At 35.4% G+C, this 22,936-nt stretch overlaps 3 protein-coding genes across 7 annotated transcripts in view; 2 read left to right on the forward strand and 1 right to left on the reverse strand.

The window, feature by feature from the left end:
* Positions 1-3,922, forward strand: part of LOC144010985 (sphingosine-1-phosphate phosphatase 1-like) — a 7,673-nt gene extending 3,751 nt beyond the window's left edge. Inside the window, exon 3 of the mRNA XM_077511545.1 lies at positions 1,417-3,922. Within this exon, the coding sequence (XP_077367671.1) occupies positions 1,417-1,974 (558 nt within the window). The 3' untranslated portion in view covers positions 1,975-3,922. The remainder of the gene's footprint in view (positions 1-1,416) is intronic.
* A 469-nt stretch (positions 3,923-4,391) lies between these two features.
* Positions 4,392-16,947, forward strand: abcd4 (ATP-binding cassette, sub-family D (ALD), member 4). Of its 4 annotated transcripts, XR_013281408.1 has the most exons (20): positions 4,392-4,745; positions 4,821-4,942; positions 6,193-6,320; positions 7,773-7,912; positions 7,986-8,102; positions 9,297-9,422; positions 10,408-10,458; positions 10,564-10,658; positions 10,724-10,845; positions 11,577-11,668; positions 11,750-11,839; positions 12,656-12,861; positions 12,964-13,055; positions 13,134-13,170; positions 13,239-13,288; positions 14,402-14,454; positions 14,594-14,670; positions 14,766-14,881; positions 16,329-16,488; positions 16,760-16,947. XR_013281408.1 is itself a non-coding variant. In XM_077511543.1 (19 exons), the coding sequence occupies exons 1-19, from the start codon at positions 4,702-4,704 to the stop codon at positions 16,422-16,424; spliced, it is 1,854 nt and encodes a 617-aa protein (XP_077367669.1). In that variant the 5' UTR covers positions 4,392-4,701; the 3' UTR covers positions 16,425-16,693. The 4 variants fall into 4 exon arrangements, 2 of the variants coding, with proteins under 2 accessions (XP_077367669.1, XP_077367670.1); XM_077511543.1 differs by lacking the exon at positions 16,760-16,947 and having other exon boundaries at positions 16,329-16,693; XR_013281409.1 differs by lacking the exons at positions 16,329-16,488; positions 16,760-16,947 and having other exon boundaries at positions 14,402-14,493; positions 14,766-14,821.
* acss1 (acyl-CoA synthetase short chain family member 1) overlaps positions 15,963-22,936 on the reverse strand; it is a 231,509-nt gene continuing 224,535 nt past the window's right edge. For both annotated transcript variants that reach the window (XM_077511542.1, XM_077511541.1), the window contains 3 exons: positions 18,016-18,079; positions 17,809-17,924; positions 15,963-16,911 (listed from right to left, as the gene is read on the reverse strand). In XM_077511542.1, the coding sequence (XP_077367668.1) occupies positions 16,726-16,911; positions 17,809-17,924; positions 18,016-18,079 (366 nt within the window). In that variant the 3' untranslated portion in view covers positions 15,963-16,725. The remainder of the gene's footprint in view (positions 16,912-17,808; positions 17,925-18,015; positions 18,080-22,936) is intronic.

A 22,936-nucleotide genomic window follows, 5' to 3' on the forward strand; every position in this document is an offset into this window, starting at 1 on the left:
GTTTTATCGCTCAGCTGTTATTTCACAAATTGCACAGAAATGACACAAAGAAAGGATGCAGCACAGATAGACCTTTTTTTGTATTTTTTATTTATTTATTTATTTATTTATTTTTTTGTCGAGGCTTGATACCGATCGTTATTCGTCAAGGAGGGTGATAAGCGATATTTGTAGCCAGTCTGCATTAGCAGTAATGGTGAAAATATTGGTGTCAAATTTAGGGATAGACAATTGTCAGCAGCATTTTGACGGATATCGGCATCGGCCATTTTGAAGAATCATACCCCAATCATAGATCAAGTTTAAAAAGTGTTAACATGAGGGCACTTATTATTTAAATTTTCAGAGATGCTGCTGGCCATGTGGCTTTTGTTTTTGTTTGAAATTAAAACGAAGAGAAGTAAAATTTGAATGTTGTACTTCAGATATTGTGAAATTTTGCAAAACTGTAGTTTTAGACAACGATAGGGTGGTATTTACTGAAGTTTTTATTTAACTTTTGAAAACATATTACTGACCCTGGGAGACCCTGAACCTTTTGGATTTTTTTATTTTTAACTCAAATATTTAACAAACCCTAAAAGTTGTTAAATAATGCAAGAGCATTGTATTGTATTTATTTATTTTTTTCAGATTTTGATGCGTATCGGTCATGAAAACACGATATCGGTCTATCTCTAATCAAAATCAAAGGTGACGTCAAGCCAATTATTTTCTACCAATCACGGTTCACTTGTTTCCTTGGTTTGGTCATGTGACGATCACAAATTGAGGAGTGATTGGTTTTCCCCTAAAACCCTGAGCAAACTGTGATGTCATTGTCAAAATGGCCGCCCGCTGAGATGGATCACAATCGCTGCTTTATTTATAGTCCACAAATGTAAAATTGATCAGAATATTGTATAATAGACAAGTGGGGGCGCATGAAAAAATATTGTAGACATTTTTTGATTTGACTTACTCTTAAAAAAAAAAAAAAACTCTTTTGAGTCCAACATTTGTATTTTTTTTTTTATGTGTTAAAAAGTTAACTGAAAATTTAAAAAGTAACCACTGAAAGTTTTTTTTTTTTTTTTTTTTTACAGTAAAGTAAATAGTTTTTCAAAATGTCAAAATTGCTGAAATCTTAAACTTTTTATTATTACGTACTATTATTATTATTATTTTTTTTTTTTTTTACCTTTTGGACAAAGGTCCAAAAAGAAAAATGGCTGACGGGATTAAGCCGAAGTTTATTAATTCTCGTCCCCAGAGAATACATAAAATTTTTGTTTTGTTTTGTGCATCGTGTTCCCAGAGATTTTATTTTTAATCTACATATAAATAAAAAAAAAGTTCCCTGAAGTCAATCCAGTTTTCAATTGACGTCCGTCCGTCCGATTTGTCCTCGACGGTGAAGCTCTTTGTGTGTGGCAGGAAGTGATCACGGGCTTCCTGTACAGCCTCCTCATCCTGGCCTTCTTCCGGCAAACCCTGGACAAGATCGACGACTTCTACATGACGCACGCGTACGCGCCGCTGGTCATCGTGGTGTCGCACGTGAGCGGGGGCCTGCTGGCCTTCTCGCTGGACTCGTGGAGCACCTCGCGCGGGGACACGGCCCAGGCGCTTGGCTCGGGGGCCGGCATCGCCCTGGCCACCCACGCCAACCACCAGCTGGGCCTGCTGGCCGAGCCGCCGCCGTCGGCGCTGCCGCTGGCCCTGCCGCCGCTGGGCGCCGGCGCCGGCGCGCTGGCCCGCACGCTGCTGCGCTCGGCCGCCGGCGTGGCGGTGGTCCTGCTCACCCGCGCGCTGATGAAGGCGGCCGCCATCCCGCTGCTGTGCCGCCTGGCGGGGCTCCCCACCGACGACGTGCGGCGGGCCCGCCAGCGCATGGCGGTGGAGCTGCCGTACCGCTACGTGGTCTACGGCGTCGTGGGATTCACGTGCATGTGCGTGGTGCCGCTCCTCTTCCGGCTCGTGGGCCTGGCGTGAGCGGTCGGCGGTCGGCGGCGTGCGCTGCTGCGACCGTTGCCCCTTCCGGTCTCGACAGGGTGAATGCTGACAACACCAGGACAAAAACAAAATGTAAATATCAGTTTTAACATGATAAAATTGATGTTTGCACGTGATCAAATTCATGCTTTAATGTGATAAATTTTCACCGTGATAAATTAGAACTTTGAACATGATGAAATTGATAAAATTCACGTTTTGATGTGATAAATTTGACGTTTTAACGTGATATATTTAATGTTTTAATTTGATAAACTTAAATTTCATGTTAAAATTAGTGCTGGGTTTAAAAAAATTTAATAATCTGTCGCTTCGATTTTCCTTTTCAAGCCTGATATCGTTTCATAAAACCATGAATCGATTATTCTTTTTTTTTCCATAAATTCTTAAGAAAATAGAATTTTAAAGGCCAATTTTTTTTGTATCTTATGATTTTCTTAAAATTTACTATTCACATTATTTAAAAGTTTTTTTTTGTTACATTTGTGAAAGTCCACTTTTAAGACAATTCAGAATCTTTTTACATTATATTTACAATTATTCATCTCATCCTTGGCTGATGTCAATGTCCTTGACTTTTAAGAAGAATTGATGGGCTATAATTGATATCAGATTGAATTGAATCGCATCGAAAAAAAATCAAATTGACCTGAACTCTTGTGAATGGAAATCGAATTGAGGAAATTGAGAATCGATACCCAGCCCTAGTTATAATTATTATATATATTATAATTATACGTCATGTTTTTTATCCGTGATAAATTTAACAGTACATGATACATTTGACATGATGACTAAACCATTCTGCAAAAAAATAAAATAAAAATAAAATCAAGTTCATTCAATCATGTGAAATTGATCCCGTTATTTTTATTTTTTTCCTGGTGTGGCAGCAATACGCTAAATGCTAACGTCTCTGAGGCTAAATCTGGTGGTATTTTGCCTGAAAAGGAGTATACTGAAATACAGTATCGCATTTTGAGGTTAATTCGGAATTTTCCCAATATCCCTTTCTCTTTGTGAGTATTTTCTTAACTTTAAAACCACGCCCCGCTCAAATGTCAACTGTCAATCAAATTCCCCTGAAAAAGCGCTCAAGTTCTTTTATCGTGAGGGAGGGGCGGCTTGCGTTAAGATGCCAAAGTGTGTCACTGGGCCTCATTTTTAGCCCAAACAAATCAGGGAAATGGTGAAAAGCAGTTTGACGCGATATCTCTCAACAATTGGCTTCTCACAGTCCTTGCAAATGTTTTTAGCAATCACCTTTAAACATGCATAACACAGTATTTAGAACGAAATTTCTGAATTCTCATGAACAGGGTCTTGAAGTTCTCTCATGACGACGCTGCTGTATTGGAAATAGTCCTGAAAAGTGCACTATTCACTTAAGTAATGAAAATAGCTAAAAAAAAAAAAAGAAGAAGAAGCACTTGAGAGCACACTGGAGAAGGAAGGAAGCCAAAAACACATGACTGCTTCTCTTTCAGTACTCATACAAAATATCCATCCCACACCATCACATGTTCATTTTGTTTTGCTTCATCTTCATTTCTGATTTCGTTGTTCTTTTTTATCACCATCACTTTGCTCCCATGAATAAACCAAACGATGAGTCATGTTTGCTAAAACATGAATCCGTATTCCAAATGATGTTTTAAAGTATTTCCAGTATGTATTACAGCACCACTATTATTTCACACCATTGTATGTCGTTTTGCTTCCTTTTTGAATCGCTTTTGTTTGACTGATATTATACTGTAACGTTGAGCGCTCTCCGAAGTCGGCACATGAAAATATTAGAATATAAAGTACAGTATTTTTGATGTAATGTACCATCTTGGACAAGACGGTGTATTAAAAAAAAAGTTGATTATTACCAGGTTGTTTGAAAGTTCTTGCATTAAAGTGTATTAAAATCTTTACTTCATCTTTTGTCTGATTTTTATATAACAAAAGAAATGTTCCGGTGGTGTACAAGGTGAGTTGGGAAATTTGGCACATTTTCAGATTTAATACTAAAACAATGAAAGACGTTGCTGATTGGCTCATGGAGTCTGGTGTGCTCTGCTTCTCGACCATTAATACAAAAATAATGTAAAATTAAATATGTTGATTTGTTGTGATTGTATTGTATTGGTGTTAATGTTTTATGTTATGTTTGTTTTTTTTGTCTTTCTGTAAAGCGCTTTGTGACAGTTCAGGCCGTTTGAAAGCGCTATATAAATATAGTTGAGTTGAGTTATTGTGACCCGTTTTGGGCTTTTTGATGGTTCTGACCAAGTCATTTCAAAATAAGATCATGCCCAGGGGTTTTAACATGACGCTGCTTTGTTTGAAACGGCAATCTCTAACCTCCTCTCGATACATTAAACTTTTATTTCGAAAACTCCAAACATCCGGTTCTAGGCGGAAGTGGCTAATCATTGGAGCGAGCAACGAGTCAGTCACCGGTGTGCACTGTGCAGTCGCGCTATTCGTTGTGGAGCAGAATGTCGGCGTTAATTTCAAACTTTTTTTGTTTTTTTGTTTTGAGTTATTGAAACTGTAGCGTTAAGTGAGTGTTTCGGATACATGTTCACGTCACCCCTACCACTAAATCGTGTAAATGCGGTTATTTTACACTGCTACATATGTCAGGTACTTCACCTAGCTAGCTAGCTAGCTAATTTAAATGTGATTATTTCCCCCCCTCGTCCTCTGGCACAAATGTCTCGCTTCGAGAAGTCAAATGGTAGAGGAACAACACAAAGGCAAGTGCTGTTAATCTTTTCATTCAAGAACGGCACTTTAACTGAAGTTGTGGTTGGTTTGGTTTCAATGTGCAGTAGACCAAAGTTGGACTGGAGGTTCGTGCGGAGGTTCTGCCGAATCCAGAAGGTTCTGTTCCCGTCATGGAGCAGCCAGAGTGTCCTCATGTTTGTCACGCTACTCGGAGTCACTTTAGCAGGTATTAAGAAGCTCAGCTCACTTAAAACAACATCTTGCAACTTGCCAAGCAGGAAATGCGTGACGTCACACATCACGTGAAAAATCTTGTTGATGGGATTTAATAATTCATTGGGGGGAATTTTTCTGTCTATTCAAAACGTTTGATAATGCATGGTACAGATTATATCAAAATCAAATAGTAAATGTTATAGAATGAAGTTAATTGAGAAAACATAAGATGCAGTTTTATTTTAAAAAAAAAAAAAAGTCATGGTACTTTGGGAAGGAATATGAAAATGTCTTAATTTAGGGAATGAAAAGGCACAAGAAAGTCATTCTATTGCAATAACAGTCACAATTTTACAAGGTAAAATGTCTTGCAATTACCAGATTAAAGTCACAACATGAAAAAAAAATTGTTTTGTGAGAATAAAAAATGTAAGTGAAAACACAGCTGTGAAAAGAAAAACTGAAATTATTAGGAAAATGTCATACTATTGAATTGTACTACTAAAAAAAATATACAATTGTAAAAATAAAGGAGTCCTATATTGAGAAAAACAATTTTGAGAAAAATGTGTTTTGTTTTTTTTAAAAAGAAAACATCTACATTTTACAAGAATAAAGTCACAATCTACATGGAAAAAACATCGTTGTTTTTATGAGAAATAGATTAATTTTGGAAAATAATGCAATATTTTAGAATTTAGAGTAATTTTGTGGAAGATGATCCAATTTAAAAAGTCACACTGATAATAATAATCGAACAATTTGATAAGAAAAAAACTTTAATATTAAAATAAGTAACAATTTTTGAAGAAAAACTGAAGAAAAAATATATTTTAAAATAATTCTTACTCTTCTGTGAAATAGGCAGAACTTTTAATTTTTCTTGTCATTTTGATGTAAATTTTTTTTGTATGTTATTAACATCATTTTGACAGATAACAAGCAAATTTGCAAAATAAAAAGTTCCCTTAAAAAAAAAAGAAACTACGAGTAGTCTTTTTGTGTCCAATCAGATTGTTGCAATGCTTCAACATGCACAAATTTCTTATTGTTTGTCGACTGTTTGTCACCATCAACATGTTTTCGCCATCGTGCGGTTTGCGCAAGCGCGCCGCTGATAGCGTTTGCGAAACGCATTGTCTGCGTCTGACCTTTTACCTTCGAACCTTTGCCTGACTTTGATGAGCTCTCTTTTTATTTAATGAGGTGCTAACACATCTTTTTTTTTTCTCTCTCTTTCTTCCGTCCTCCTCAAACCAGAGCAGCTGATCATTTACCAAGTGGGCGTCCTCCCCAGTCGCTTCTACAACGTGCTGGCCGACAAGGACAACAAGACCTTCAAGAACTTGCTGCTCACCGCCATGATCCTCATTGTGCTCAACTCCACTGTAAGTCCACGCTTCAGATGAGCACGTGCAATGTAGATTGAGGGGGGAAAGAAAAATTGTAATTGCCTGTAGATACCACAAGGTGGTGGCAAAGTTGTTTACTTGTTTAAATGAAACTCCTCAACTCACTTCAATGGACCTCCTTGACGTCGAGATGTCGTCAGTTGACACCGGGGTTATCATTAGTTTTGGAATTTTCATTTGTTAGTTTTTATTTCGTTTTGATTTTTTTTTATTTTTTTTTTTTAGTTTGAATTATTTTTTTGTTCGTTAGTTTCAGTATTAAGTTTTTTTTTAATTATTACTTATGCACAATATTTAAAAAACACCATAGGAGCGATGTCATCTGAAGGTGCTTTTCTATTGGCTGCCGCCAGATGATGTCACTTCTGTGATATACTTTCAAACGGCCTTATTCTTGTTAATATCAAAATAAATCTACTTAAAATGACATTTAAAATAATCCCCAAAGGCTCATGCACTAAATTAATTACCAAAGACTAAAACGAAGGACATTTTTGCTATAATTTATTTTTTTAATTTTTTATTTTTTTAAGTGTATTGTGCACAATATTAAAAAAAAAAACCCCGCCATGGTGACTTACGTGTGACATACTTTCTTTTCACCTTATTCATAATATCAATACCAAAATAAATGTTCTTATAATCACATTTAAAATCATCCCAAAAGACTCATGCATTAAATTAATTATCAAAGACTAAAACAAAGGACATTTTTGCTATAATTATAGTTAGTTTTAGTTAGTTTTGTAAACATAAAATGTAGTTTGTTAGTTTTTTTTTTTTTTTAAAGGCATTTTCATTTTTATTTTAATGACATTTTTTGAATTTTAGTTTTTTTTTTTCTTTAATTTTAGTTAACTCAAATAACCTTGGTTGACACCAAAGAATTATTAAAGATTTTTTTTTTTTTTTTTTTAAAGGCATTTTCATTTTTATTTTAATGACATTTTTTGAATTTTAGTTTTTTTTTTTCTTTAATTTTAGTTAACTCAAATAACCTTGGTTGACACCAAAGAATTATTAAAGATTTTTTTTTTTTTTTTTTTAAATGGCCCCTTAGTAGAAATTCCGGTTCTATTTTCTTCCAGTGAGTTATTTTTCACACCCATTTTGACTTAAGTCACCTTGATAGAAAGAAATCACAGTTGTTGAACTTGTAATGTATTGGGGTGTTCATTTTGACTCAATTGACCAGATATGGTTCCTTGCCACAAATCACACATTTGAAACGTACTGTAGACTTCCTTAATCCTTCTAGTTGGAATTTCAGGCTACTTTTGACTACCTTCCATTTTTCTATTTCGCCAGCATAACATTTGTGTGTGAATTGCAGCAATTATGTCAATAAAATCGGCCGGTCAGGCCGGTCTGACTTTATTTTTTAAACTTTGAACCTTTTCAATTCAATACTGTTTTTTGAATCTGCAGTTGAAAAGCTTGGACCAGTACATTGCCAACCTGCTGTACGTCAACTGGCGCAAGACGCTGACGGAGAGCCTGCACAAGGCTTACTTTCAGGGGCGAGTCTACTACACCCTCAACGTGCTCCGCGAGGACATCGACAACCCGTAAGCGATCGCCCGCGCTCCTTTCGACATGCTTGACGTCGTCGCGTCATCACGTTTTTATTTTTCCGCACAGCGACCAGCGCATCAGTCAGGACGCGGAGAGGCTGTGCAAGCAGATGAGCTCCATGGCCAGTCGGCTCATCGTGTCGCCCTTCACGTTGGCTTACTACACCTACCACTGCTTCTACAGGTAGAAATCAAGCGTCCTCGTATTACAATGCACCGTTTTTTTTTGTTTTTTTTTTTTTTAAATGCTTCTTCCAGTACAGGGAGGTGATAAAATCACTCGTGTTGAGTAATATCCTTTTTATTTAACCGTCAGTTGGGTTTCATTCAGTGGAGCCCGTTCTAAAAATAGAAAAACAACTCCACTTTTTGGCAAGTCCATTTTTGGCAATTTCATTATGCTTCTGCATAAACTGAACGTTTTCAAGTTAATAGTTTAAAAAAAAAAAAAAAAATCACATTATATGCTGACTCAAAAAATATATTTAAAATAAGAAACCTGCACTTTTAGGGTGGCTCAATTTCTGTCAATTTTGTTAGATTTCTGCAAAAAAAAATAAAATAAATAAATCTGTCAGGTAAAGCGAAACCTTTCATGCACACAAACAGCCCTGTTGTAACTTTTTGTGATTTATTATAAAAAAAATACAGTTTGGGAGGCTCAATTTTGTCAGTCAAGGTAAAAAAAATAAAAAATAAAAAAAAACTTTGAGGCTTAAAGGGATACTTGACTCATTGAGCCATTTTCAGCAGTAAAAAGTTAAAGTTTTGTCTATAATTGTGGTAACGTCATTATTTTTCATGTACAATTAATACCTTTAAAAAGTAATTTTTCATCACCTGTGCTGATGAAGTAATGGCCAATCATGGCTCACCTGTTTCCTGGGTTGGGTCAGTATACTGAACCATGATTGGCCGTTACTTCATCGGCACAGGTGATGTCATCAGTCGACAGCAAGTAGAAAAAATACTTTTTAAAGGTGTTAATTGTACATGAAAAATGATGAAGTTACCACATTAATTATAGACAAAATATTAAGTTTTACTGCTGAAAATGGCACGATGAGTCAAGTATCCCTTAAAAAAAAAAGGAATTAGTTTGGTCAATTTTGTAACCTTTCCGATTTGATTTTCAAATTACATCATTTGACATTTGGAACTAGTTCAAACTTGATCATATTTTAATTTTTTATTTATTTTTTATTTTTGATTACATCTATTTTGTTAAGTTAAAAATAAAATGAAATGCAATAACTAGCTTCATATGTGAAAAATCAGTTGAAGGGCGAAATGTCACCTAATTTCCATCTGAAAGCCTGTGGCGTGTCACTTAATATGTTTGATGACATCATCACAATTTAGTTTTCTTTCCTCTCAGCACGGGCTGGATGGGTCCGGTGAGCATCTTTGCCTACTTCGTGGTGGGCACGCTGGCCAACAAAATCCTGATGGGGCCCATCGTGTCCACGCTTTTTGAGCAGGAGAAACTGGAGGGCGACTTCAGGTAGCCGCATACTTGACCTGACGTCAACTCAAGACGCTTTGCGCACGTTGGCGCGTTTTCAGTTGGAAGCAAGTGCGGCCGATTGTGGTCAACAATCGGTGGAGTTTTTGTCAGACGGGAAGCATCTGCTCAATCTTGGCTCTCGGCCTTCCCGGAAATGACGCAGGAAACGAACGCGCGTTCCTGAAGGGCACTTCAAATTTCCCAACAACAACATGACTGTAACTGTTCCCTTTCAATTAGAAAGCAGGACTGAGAAAAATTGGAATTTTGATTGAATAATCCAGCATTTAAAATGATTTTAAAAAGTAAAAGTACGAGCTAACATAAATTAAATCAGTGTCTAATAATGAGCAAAATATAAATGCATGTAAATGGTGATGAAAGTACATTGGAGATATTCAAATAATATATTATTGAAAGTCAATATTCAAATACTATTACTGCTGTCAAAGTTAAAGCGTTAACTAATTATTTCATCACAATTTTAAGTTACATTAATCATATTATTACCGCAGATTAATCACACCATTAATTTGGACCGCAGATGATCCTTGACATTAAAGGTGGCGTGGGTTGTTTGAGCAATAAACATAACTACATGCATTTAATAAATGTTTGTGTATGACATTCCGGATATTTGTTTACGTCAAACTCTCAGGGTCGTTTTTTTTTCCCCCCATTTTCTTTTTTGCAAGTAAGTAACTGATTAGAAATGTTGATGAAAATTCTAAGATGTGATTTAATCTGATTAAAAAATGTAATCCATTGACAGCGCTAAATAATATATTATTGGAAGTCAATAAAATATGAATATATTCAAGGAGATATATAGCAAATATTCTAATAGAATAATTTAGGTCAAATAAATAAAATGTAAATAATTGAAAATATTACAAATGTGTTGAAAATATGCAAGCAGCAGTTTTTTTTGTTTTTTTGTTTGTTTTGTTTTTGATGGTCTTGTTCTCCTTCCCGAGCGCAGGTTCAAGCACATGCAGATCCGAGTCAACGCCGAGTCGGCGGCTTTTTACAGGCGAGTTGCTCCTCAATTTTTGTGCATTCCTGACATATATGGAGAATAGTTAACTTCCTTGTCACGCTTTTTGCTTCATATTTTTGCAATGTTGCGTTTTTGCAGGGCTGGCAAAGTGGAGCACATGAGGACCGACAGACGCCTGCAGACTTTGCTGCACACTCAGCGCAGCCTCATCAACAAAGAGTTGTGGCTTTACAGTAAGAACGCGCACGCACGTCTGCACATTCGCGCAGCGGATGCGATGACGTCGTGCGTTGTGTAGTTGGGGTGAACACCTTCGACTACCTGGGCGGCTTCCTCAGCTACATCATCATCGCCATCCCCATTTTCGGCGGCCTCTACGACGGCCTGACGCCCGGCGAGCTCAGCGCGCTCATCAGCAGGGTAACAAAAAATACACTTCCTTTTTTTACAACTTCCACAGCTGAGACAAAACTTGCGTCAGCTTCTTTAAAAAAAAAAAAAAAATGAAGTCAGGCTTTGTTGGGCAAAATATTTTCACAGTTGAATTCTACATTATAGCACACAGAAAAAAATATTTGTATCTACACTCACTTTTGTCGGCTACGTACTGTGCAGCTCGACCAGAGAATATTTTTGTGTTAAATAAAATAATAAAAATAAAAACATGTTTGGCTTTCTTTGATTAAAAATAAAATTCACACAATTATTCACTATTCTTATAGATTTTCTTCACACTTTTAACAAAAGCCCCAAAAAACACTTAACACACTGAGATGAATATTTTTTTTTATTTTGTGAAAAAAAGTCTTCTCTTAACTTAAAAAGAACCATTTTTTTATTTTGAAATGATGTAAAACTTTTGTTTTAATTAAAATAAATAATACCAAAATATATTTTCTATGCATTGAATAAAAACAAAATTAAATAAAAATTCCAAGTAAATAAATGCTGACAAATAATTTTTTTTTTGTTTTGACTACAATTATTTAAAAATCTCACAAAATTGAAAGTAAACTCAATTGTAGGTTTGAGCTCATGTTGTTGAAGTGGGTGAAGTGGCCACCAGGTGGCAGCACAAGCTTTGCCTTACACAAACAAAAGTCTGCTCCTGCTCACTTGCAAGTGTGAAGTTTGTTCTGGTTTGCCCGCAGAACGCCTTCGTGTGCATCTACCTGATCAACGGCTTCACGCAGCTCATCGACTTGTCCAGCACGCTGTCCGACGTGGCCGGATACACGCACAGGTAAGCGGAAAACACGCGTGCTTGAAACGCGCTTGTTGAACTGAAGCAACTCTGCCTGACTTTGCGTGCGCGTTTGTTGAGGATCGGCGAGCTGAGGGAGGTGATGGACGACGTCCTTCGCCAGCAGTGCGACTACGACCCGGCCTCGGGGGAAAGCTACGACTTTGACAGGTGAGTGGGTGCGGAGAAGCACGCGGGTTTTGCCGTTTACTTCATGGCAACACGTGGAAGCTGAAATCTGATTGGACAAAAATAACCCAAAAAATCTCATATCTGCATGCACTTGCTGGAAACACTTTTGTATGTATGTGTATGTATGAAATATTTTTAAATGCATCCAACCAAAACACATACAAGTTAACAAGTATTTCCGCATTTTATCTTTTTTTTTTTTTTACATATATTAAACACAAGAAAAATAAATGGAATTATAATAATTGATAATGATGATGATGATGTTGATAATAAGAAATAATAATAATAAGAAAAAACATACCTTTTATTCAGCAGCCACTAATATATAATAAAATAAATACTTATCATAATTTTTGTCAAATAAGTTTTTAATTTATCCAAGAGCACATGGCAAATATTTATTTTTATTTTTTTAAGCAAAAAAAATAATAATTAAAAAAAAGACCAAATTGTGAGATAGATGGACAGTGGGAAAAACACCAAATTAGAAAATAGAGAAATACCTAGATGTGTTTTTTTTGCTTTTTTGTGGCTTAAGTTATGGCTGTGAATTCTGTTTTTTTTTCTTTTTTTTGTGTGTGAAAAAAAGTCTTCCCTCAACTTAAATAAAACCACTTTCTTTTATTTTGAAATTATGTAAAACATTGTATTTCTTTTAATTAAAATGAATTAATACCACAATGCATTGATTAAAACATATAATAAATAAAAATAATATCACCTAAACCTTGCCACACGCCACAAAGTAGAAATAAAGCTGGATGTGTTTTTATTTTATTTTTTGCGCTTCAGTGACTTGAACGTGCACGGGGGCCCCGTGGAAACGGCCTTCGTGGTGGACCACCTGTCCTACAAGTCGCCCTACTCGGAGCAGCTGCTGGTGGAGGACCTGAGCCTGATTGTCAGCGAGGGGACGCACCTGCTGGTGGTGGGCAACACCGGCACGGGCAAGACCTCCCTCTTGAGGGTCCTCAACCGGCTGTGGGAGGCCGACAGCGGTGAGAAGTCAACAGCTCGTTTACGTCGAGAGCAGAAATTCTGTCGGCGGACTTGCGGGTGAAATCAAAAAGTTGTTGTGATGGTTGTGTTGTGTTGCTCAGGTTACGTCCAAATGACCACGTGCTTCGGACCCAGAGGAACCCTCTTCCTGCCCCAAAAGCCCTACCTGACCGACGGCACGCTGCGTGAGCAGGTAACCCCCCACTATTCACACGCCTTGAGAAATCGGGCACAATCGAAACCTGAATGACACAACGTGATCTCCTCACAGGTCATCTACCCGCTCAAGGACATCTACCCGGAAGCAGGTAGCAAGGACGCGGCAAGCAAATCCAAATCTTCCGACTCCGTCATGGTTTTGTTTCCGCCCCTGCAGGGTCTGTGGATGATGACAGAATCCTGACCTTTCTGGAGCTGGCGGGGGTGGTGAGTTTTGCACATGGAGTTCAATTGCTCAGTTTGATTCTGCAAGTTTTGTTTGTTTTTGGCCTCATAAGAAATCCTGCGAATAGAGAATAGACTGTGGCCATTAAAAAAAAAAAAAAAAAAAAAAAAATCATAACAGTGAACAGAAGTTATTTTTTAAAATAATCTGAAATGAAATAGCATTTTTTGTAGGGGTGTCAATATAAGTACATTAATTTAAAGTTCCTTTATCGTCACAATTTGTTATTATTTTTTTAAATTAATGACCGCCCCTTACTTGGAAAGCCTGTAACTGGGGGAATTCCAGTTGCAACGCAGCAGATACATCCACGTCAAAATTTAGCAGTAATAATAATAATGCATATATCTGTGGAGACTGGGCTCAAGTTGTATTTTACAATTTTAAAAATGTGCAGAATTTCACAAGTTACTTCATGTTCCAGATTAGATCGCTCTTAATATGAAAAGAAAAATGCACTTAGCTGTCACTAATGTCTTACAAATGCAATTATGCCATCTAGTGGTAGAAAAATGACCCACACAAATCAATGTCACACCTGTTTTTTATAGGACAGCAAATCTTTATAATTTGAGCTCATTTTTAGGATTTATTATGAAATAATTGTCTCAAATAATGACATATTTTTATTTACCATTTTCCCCTCTTTTATGTTAACAAGAGTATGAAAACTTATTGGGCATTTTATTGTGCATTATAGATTTAATTGAATGTAAGTTACTCATTTAATTTAATGTAAGCTAACTATTGAAAACATGCGATTAATTACGCTTAAAAAATTTAATCCACTGACACCCATATATATATATATATATATTTATATATATATATATATTTATTTTTTTTAATTTTCAAAATAAAAGTAAAAACATTTTAATTGTCAACAGCAATATTTAAGAATTCGATATTTTAATTTTATTTTCTGTTAAATGTTATATTTTCTAGTGAAATAATATAAAAGCACATAAGCTACTTTTTTATTTTTGTATTTATTTTTTTTGGTGAAGCTAAAGCAAAATGTTTAAACTTTTCCTTGTTGTTTTGATCCATATTTCATATTTCAGCCATTTTGCTTGTGTTGCATTTGATTCCAGTCAAGTCTGGTGAAGCGGACAGGCGGGTTGGATGAATTGGTGGACTGGAACTGGTGACTGCTCGATTTCATTTTTCGCCTCGATTCGCTTGAGTACAGCCCCGCCCCCAAAATCGCGGCCCTCCTATATAATATTTTATTTATTTATTTTTTACCTTAAACTTAAAAACATCATGATGCATTCTGCTTGCAGGTACGACGTTCTGTCTCCAGGTGAGATGCAGCGTCTTTGTTTCGCTCGACTCTTCTACCTGCAGCCCAAATATGCAGGTAAGGTTCAAGTCCGCTGAAAGGGGAAAAACAAAAACAAAAAACGTAATTTTGTTGCAAGCCCAAAAGTCTGACCGTGTCGCGTTTGATGCCAGTGTTGGACGAGGCCACCAGCGCCTTGACGGAGGAGGCGGAGACTCAACTGTATCGCACGTGCAAGCAGCTGGGCATGACGCTGGTCAGCGTGGGACACCGCAGGAGCCTGGAAAAGGTCCACTTTCATTTCATTGTTACATTCCGGTAGTTTTTAATATATCTTCCTTGGACATTCTATGACAGGCGAGTGATAATTGATTGATAAGGTCATAAAAATAGCAAATGTAAAAATCAAAATCTAAATATTTCTTAATGACCTTATCAGATTTTGAATTAAGTTCACAATCAAATAACTATTTACAAGTAGCTGTTTTTTTAATGACATTTTTAATTTTTTTAAAATATTTTACAATTTATATTTTTTAAAGTAAAAGACACTCAAATTTGCAGTAAATTTAAATGTAATGGCAGAATCGATTTGTGGTAAATTAATTTTGTACTTATACTTTATCATTGATTCATTAATTTGTCAAAATGAAAACAAAATTTACAAATACATTAGATTTTGAATTTTAAATCCGCATGTAATTGATGCAGTTTTGTGGAAAAATAATTATTTTTTTTATAGTTGTTGAACATAGTTTATTAAATAAAAATAATAAATAAATAATAAAAAATTAAATGATGAGCAGTAAAAAAAAAATCATTTTAAATTGTTTTAATTCAATTAAATTGAATGTTTAAAAAATAAAAAAAAATAAAAATGTATATATTTTTTAAGTAAAACACATTAAAATTTGCAATAAATTTAAATGTAATGGCAGAATCAATTTGTGGTAAATTAATTTTGTACTTAAAATTGATCATTTATTCATTTATTTGTCAAGATAAAATTTACAAATAAAAAATGAATGTAATTTATTTTTATAGTTGTCGAACATAGTTTATTAAATTAAAATGACAAGCAGTAAAAAAAAAAAGAAGCTTTTATTCAATCAAATTTAATATGTTTAAAAATAAAAAATATTTTTTAAGTAAAACATTCAAATTTGCAATAAATTTAAATGTAATGGCAGAATCAATTTGTGGTAATTTAATTTCGTTACAATTTATCATTTATTCATTTGTCAAGATGAAAACTAACAAAATGTACAAATAAACTAGATTTTGAATGTAATTGACACAATTGGAGTTTTGTGGAAAAATGTAGTTTATTTTTGCAGCTGTTGGACATAGTTTATTAAATTAAAATGATGAGCAGTTAAATTGTTTTTATTCAATCAAATTGAATACTTTTAAAAATAATTGTCCAAAATAGTTTGAGTAAAATACGTTGGTCTTAAAAGGTGCGTAATCAGCCAAAAATGGATTGCGTGCCAGATGTCATCGCATCCTTTAAACAGCGAGACTGGAAGAGTTACAGAAAGGCGTAACGAACATTGACCAAGTGTGCATTGAAATGTGCAGAGACGCTCAAAAATTGAATTCGCCTGCATTTTAAGTCCAGTCCAGTAAATCATGTCCGCCATGTTGTGAACCACTTGCATAATAATATGTCAAATATGATTGAACAACGTTTGCTAACGCGGTTGTGCTGACTTGCTTCTTCCTGTCGTCCGCAGCACCACCACGTCCAGCTCAAACTGTGCGGCGGCGGCCGCTGGGAGTTGAGCCGAATCAAAGGCCCCGGCGGGGGTCTCCGAGAGGACGTCATGTGACCAAAAACACTCCGCCCACGTTTCCCGTCGTCCATCTTGTACACTCCACAGACATTTGAAGCAGGTGACTCCATTTTAGGGTTCATTCGTTCGTTCAGGAATTAACACCAAAACGTTTGACCTTGGTGCAGCTGGCCTTCCTTTCAAACAAATGAGCAGTCAAAAGTGCCTCCAGGTGAGGCTCAAGTGGATTGTTTACAGTTTGCAATGTTGTCATCCACTTGTGTGATTTCATTAAAGCGATTAAAAATGTTTTTCTAAAAACACAAGCCCTTGCAAAAAAAATCTTCATTTTCCACCTTCATGGCTGCTGCTGCTCTTGTTGTTTGGCGCAGAGGTCGCGGTGACCTTGGATGATCTCCTGCACGGCGGCGGGGTCGTCCAGCGTGCTGAGGTCACCCAGGCCGTCCAGGTCTCGCTCCACCACCTTGCGCAGAACGCGGCGCATGATTTTGCCCGAGCGCGTCTTTGGGAGCCGCTGGACAAACTGCCACAAAAACAAAATAAAAAAATTCTGATTTCCCGTTTGTCACAATTCATGTGGTAAAAAAAAATTGAGTTTCCGCTAATTTCAGTTATGCTCTCACCCAAGTGAAGTTAGGGGGGGGGGGAAATGTTGCAATTAGGGAACTGTAATGCCATGACCACGTGGGCAAGGAGAGCCAATCTTGCCAAATGCACTTTCAGCTGTTCAGGACCGAAACTGCCAAAATTCAAAATAAAAGATTAAATAAATGGATATAAAAATATATAATTCATAAATACAAAAAATAGATATAAATGGAAATAAAAACAAAACATGTATCCATAAATAAATACATGTAAAAATGACATTCAAAAAATAAAAATAAATGTTTATTTTAATTTTTTGAATCATTTATTTTTGCATTTATTTTTACTTTATATATAGTTATTTTAAACATAGTTTTTATATCTATTCTTATTTTAACTTATTTTTAATTTGTGCAGTTTTGGTCCTCCATAGTAACCAAGTTGTTGTTTTTCGATCTGACATGTTTTTATCATAACAGCCAGTCCTGTGTGTTTTATTTATTTATTTATTTCTCCAAAAAAAATGTTGGTACTATTCTTTGATGTCATGGAATGGACTGCGGCCATTTCAAGTGGGTTCAATGGGAAAATTTTTCTTTTTTTTTTTTTTAGAGAAAAAAAAAATGCTTTACTATACATTTTTTTGGAGAAAAAAAAATGTGTTACTATACTTTTTTTTTTTTTTTTTTTGTAATGCTGGTACTACTCTTTGATGCCTTGAAATGGACCGCAAGCCATTTCAAGTGGTTTCAATGGAGAAAAACGGATTTGTCTTCCAACTTAAATTGAGTGAGAGTACAAACGAAATGAATGTTCAGCTTTGCAAACGAACCTGGATGTGGTCGGGGCAGGCGTACTTGGCGATCTTGTTGGAGACGCTGCTGTTGATCTGTGAGGCGAGGTCCGCTTCTTGGGCGTCCTGCTTGAGGACCACAAACGCGTACACGCCTGCAAAGAGGACGGACGTCAGGACAAGTGGAAGAGATCCGGCAGAGCGTCAATCCGTGTTTGGAGGCGTGTGCGACTGTGCTTGGCTCACCTTGGCCTTTGATGTGATGTGAGCAGCCGATGACTGCCGACTCCGCCACCGCCGAGCAGTGGTTCTGTCACATGAATCAATTGTGAGCATTAGCGACATGCTAAAAGGCTACAAAAGAAACATGAACCAAAGGCCTTATTTTAAGACCCATACCTCTAGAATTACAAGCTTGAAAGCCACAACCCAATTTGAAACCTTAAATGATATGATGCATAGTAAGACATTTTTAAATGGCATGATGTATTGAAAGACTTGTTTAAAAAAAAAATGACGAAGTAGAGTAAGATGTTTTTTTTTTTTTTTAAAACGACCATGTATAGTGAATATATAAAACAACTATTAGGTGTTTTTTTTTTTTTTTTTTCTCGAGAAAAACAAAAAACAAAAGGACCAAATATAGTCAGGCGTGTAGAGTAAGGCATTACTTTTTAATACAACCATGTATAGCAAAGTAGATTTTTTTTTTTTTAAACGACCATGTATAGTAAGGCATTTCTTTCTCAAAAAAAGGACCATGTCTAGTCAGTCGTGCAAAGTGTTTGTTTTTAAAACAACCATCTTGAGTAAGGCATTTTTTTTAATGACCATTTGTAGGAAGGTGTTTTGTTTATTTTTAAACTAACACCTTACTATAAATGGTTGTATAAAAAAAAAAAAAAAAAAAAAAAACAGGTACTTTAAAATAAAAAATGCCTTACTATACATGATCGTTTTTTTTTTTTTTGGGGGGGGGGGGGGGGGGGATGCCTTACTATACATAGTAGTTTTTGTTTTTTTTGTTTTTTAAGAAAGGCTTACTATACATGGTCGTTTTTTGTTGTTGTTGTTTTGTTTTTTAAAGAATGTCTTACTATACATTTTTTTTTTCTCCCAAAAAAAAACAACCATGTATAGTAAGGTATTTTTTCTCCCTAAAAAACGACCATGTATATAGTAAGGCTTTTTTTTTTCTCCCAAAAAAAGACCATGTATAGTAAGGCATTTTTTTCTCCCCCAAAAAACGACCATGTATAGTAAGGCATTTTTTTTTCTCCCAAAAAAAAAACAACCATGTATAGTAAGCCATTTTTTTTCTCTCCCCAAAAAAACGACCATGTATAGTAAGGCATTTTTTTCTCTCCCAAAAAAAACGACCATGTATAGTAAGGCATTTTTTTCTCACCAAAAAAACGACCATGTATAGTAAGGCTTTTTTTTTTCTCCCAAAAAAACGACCATGTATAGTAAGGCATTTTTTTTCCCCAAAAAAACGACCATGTATAGTAAGGCATTTTTTTTCTCCCCAAAAAATGACCATGTATAGTAAGGCATTTTTTTTCTCCCAAGAAAATGACCATGTATAGTAAGGCATTTTTTTCCACCCCCCAAAAAAACGACCATGCATAGTAAGGCATTTTTTTTCCACCCAAAAAAAATGACCATGTATAGTAAGGCATTTTTTAATAATGATTAAAAAAAAGACCATCTATAGTAAGGCGTTTTTAATAATGATAAAAATAAGACCATTAGGACCATAAGACCATAAGGCATTTTTTTTCTCCCCAAAAAAACGACCATGTATAGTAAGGCATTTTTTTTCTCCCCCAAAAAACGACCATGTACAGTAAGGCATTTTTTTTCCACCCCCCAAAAAAACGACCATCTATAGTAAGGCATTTTTTTTCCACCCCCAAAAAAAACGACCATGTATAGTAAGGCATTTTTTTTCGACCCAAAAAAACGACCATGTATAGTAAGGCATTTTTTTTTCTCCCAAAAAAACAACCATGTATAGTAAGCCATTTTTTTTCTCTCCCCCAAAAAACAACCATGTATAGTAAGGCATTTTTTTCCCCCAAAAAAACGACCATGTATAGTAAGGCTTTTTTTTCTCCCAAAAAAACGACCATGTATAGTAAGGCATTTTTTTTTTCTCCCCCAAAAAACGACCATGTATAGTAATGCATTTTTTTCTCCCCAAAAATACAACCATGTATAGTAAGGCATTTTTTTTCTCCCTAAAAAACGACCATGTATAGTAAGGTATTTTTTCTCCCTAAAAAACGACCATGGATATAGTAAGGCTTTTTTTTTCTCCCAAAAAAACGACCATGTATAGTAAGGCATTTTTTTTCTCCCAAAAAACGACCATGTATAGTAAGGCATTTTTTTCCCCAAAAAACGACCATGTATAGTAAGGCATTTTTTTCTCCCCAAAAAACGACCATGTATAGTAAGGCATTTTTTTCTCCCCCAAAAAACGACCATGTATAGTAAGGCATTTTTCCCCCCCAAAAAAACGACCATGTATAGTAAGACATTATTTTTCTCTCCCAGGAAAACGACCATGTATAGTAAGGTATTTTTTCTCCCAAAAAAAACGACCATGTATAGTAAGACATTATTTTTCTCTCCCAGGAAAACGACCATGTATAGTAAGGTATTTTTTCTCCCAAAAAAAACGACCATGTATAGTAAGGCATTTTTTTCTCCCCAAAAAACGACCATGTATAGTAAGGCATTTTTTCTCCCAAAAAAGAACAACCATGTATAGTAAGGCATTTTTTTTCTCCCTAAAAAACGACCATGTATAGTAAGGTATTTTTTCTCCCTAAAAAACGACCATGGATATAGTAAGGCTTTTTTTTTCTCCCAAAAAAACGACCATGTATAGTAAGGCATTTTTTTCTCTCCCAAAAAACGACCGTGTATAGTAAGGCTTTTTTTTTCTCCCAAAAAAAACGACTATGTATAGTAAGGTATTTTTTCTCCCAAAAAAAACAACCATGTATAGTAAGGCATTTTTTTTCTCTCCCAAAAAAAACGACCATGTATAGTAAGGCATTTTTTTTCTCCCAAAAAAAACGACCATGTATAGTAAGGAGTTTTTTTCTCCCCCAAAAAACGACCATGTATAGTAAGGCATTTTTTTTCTCCCAAAAAAACGACCATGTATAGTAAGGCTCTTTTTTTTTCTCCCAAAAAAAACGACCATGTATAGTAAGGCATTTTTTTTTCTTCCAAAAAAACAACCATGTATAGTAAGCCATTTTTTTTCTCTCCCCAAAAAAACAACCATGTATAGTAAGGCATTTTTTTCCCCCCAAAAAACGACCATGTATAGTAAGGCATTTTTTTTTCTCCCCGAAAAAACGACCAAGTATCGTAAGGCATTTTTTTCTCCCCAAAAAAACGACCATGTATAGTAAGGCATTTTTTAACCCCAAAAAACGACCATGTATAGTAAAGCATTTTTTTTTCTCCCAAAAAAACGTCCATGTATAGTAAAGCATTTTTTTTTCTCCCAAAAAAACGTCCATGTATAGTAAGGCATTTTTTCCCCCCAAAAAAACGACCATGTACAGTAAGACATTATTTTTCTCTCCCAGGAAAACGACCATGTATAGTAAGGTATTTTTTCTCCCAAAAAAAACGACCATGTATAGTAAGGCATTTTTTTCTCTCCCAGGAAAACGACCATGTATAGTAAGGCATTTTTTCTCCCAAAAAAGAACAACCATGTATAGTAAGGCATTTTTTTTCTCCCTAAAAAACGACCATGTATAGTAAGGTATTTTTTCTCCCTAAAAAACGACCATGGATATAGTAAGGCTTTTTTTTTCTCCCAAAAAAACGACCATGTATAGTAAGGCATTTTTTTCTCTCCCAAAAAACGACCGTGTATAGTAAGGCTTTTTTTTTCTCCCAAAAAAAACGACTATGTATAGTAAGGTATTTTTTCTCCCAAAAAAAACAACCATGTATAGTAAGGCATTTTTTTTCTCTCCCAAAAAAAACGACCATGTATAGTAAGGCATTTTTTTTCTCCCAAAAAAAACGACCATGTATAGTAAGGAGTTTTTTTCTCCCCCAAAAAACGACCATGTATAGTAAGGCATTTTTTTTCTCCCAAAAAAACGACCATGTATAGTAAGGCTCTTTTTTTTTCTCCCAAAAAAAACGACCATGTATAGTAAGGCATTTTTTTTTCTTCCAAAAAAACAACCATGTATAGTAAGCCATTTTTTTTCTCTCCCCAAAAAAACAACCATGTATAGTAAGGCATTTTTTTCCCCCAAAAAAACGACCATGTTTAGTAAGGCAATTTTTTTTCTCCCAAAAAAACGACCATGTATAGTAAGGCATTTTTTTTTCTCCCCGAAAAAACGACCAAGTATCGTAAGGCATTTTTTTCTCCCCAAAAAAACGACCATGTATAGTAAGGCTTTTTTTTCTCACAAAAAAACGACCATGTATAGTAAGGCATTTTTTTTTTCTCCCCCAAAAAACGACCATGTATAGTAAGGCATTTTTTAACCCCAAAAAACGACCATGTATAGTAAAGCATTTTTTTTTCTCCCAAAAAAACGTCCATGTATAGTAAAGCATTTTTTTTTCTCCCAAAAAAACGTCCATGTATAGTAAGGCATTTTTTCCCCCAAAAAAACGACCATGTATAGTAAGGCATTTTTTTTCCACCCAAAAAAAAAACAACCATGTATAGTAAGGCATTTTTTTTCCACCCAAGGCATTTTTTTTCCCGCATTTTTTTTTTGGGGGGGGGGAAAATGCCTTACTATCCATGGTGGTTTTTTTGGGAAAAAAAATGCCTTACTATACATGGTCGTTTTTTTGGGGAAAAAAATGCCTTACTATACATGGTCGTTTTTTGGGGGAGAAAAAAATGCCTTACTATACATGGTCGTTTTTTTGGGAAAAAAAAAATGCCTTACTATACATGGTCGTTTTTTTTGGGGAAAAAAATGCCTTACTATACATGGTCGTTTTTTGGGAAAAAAATGCCTTACTATACATGGTCGTTTTTTTGGGAGAAAAAAAATGCCTTGGTCGTTTTTTTGGGAGAAAAAAAAATGGCTTACTATACATGGTCGTTTTTTTGAGAAAAAAATGCCTTACTATACATGGTCGTTTTTTTGGGGGA

This window comes from Festucalex cinctus, chromosome 21 (genome assembly GCF_051991245.1).
Source record: "Festucalex cinctus isolate MCC-2025b chromosome 21, RoL_Fcin_1.0, whole genome shotgun sequence".
Classification (NCBI taxonomy): domain Eukaryota; kingdom Metazoa; phylum Chordata; class Actinopteri; order Syngnathiformes; family Syngnathidae; genus Festucalex; species Festucalex cinctus.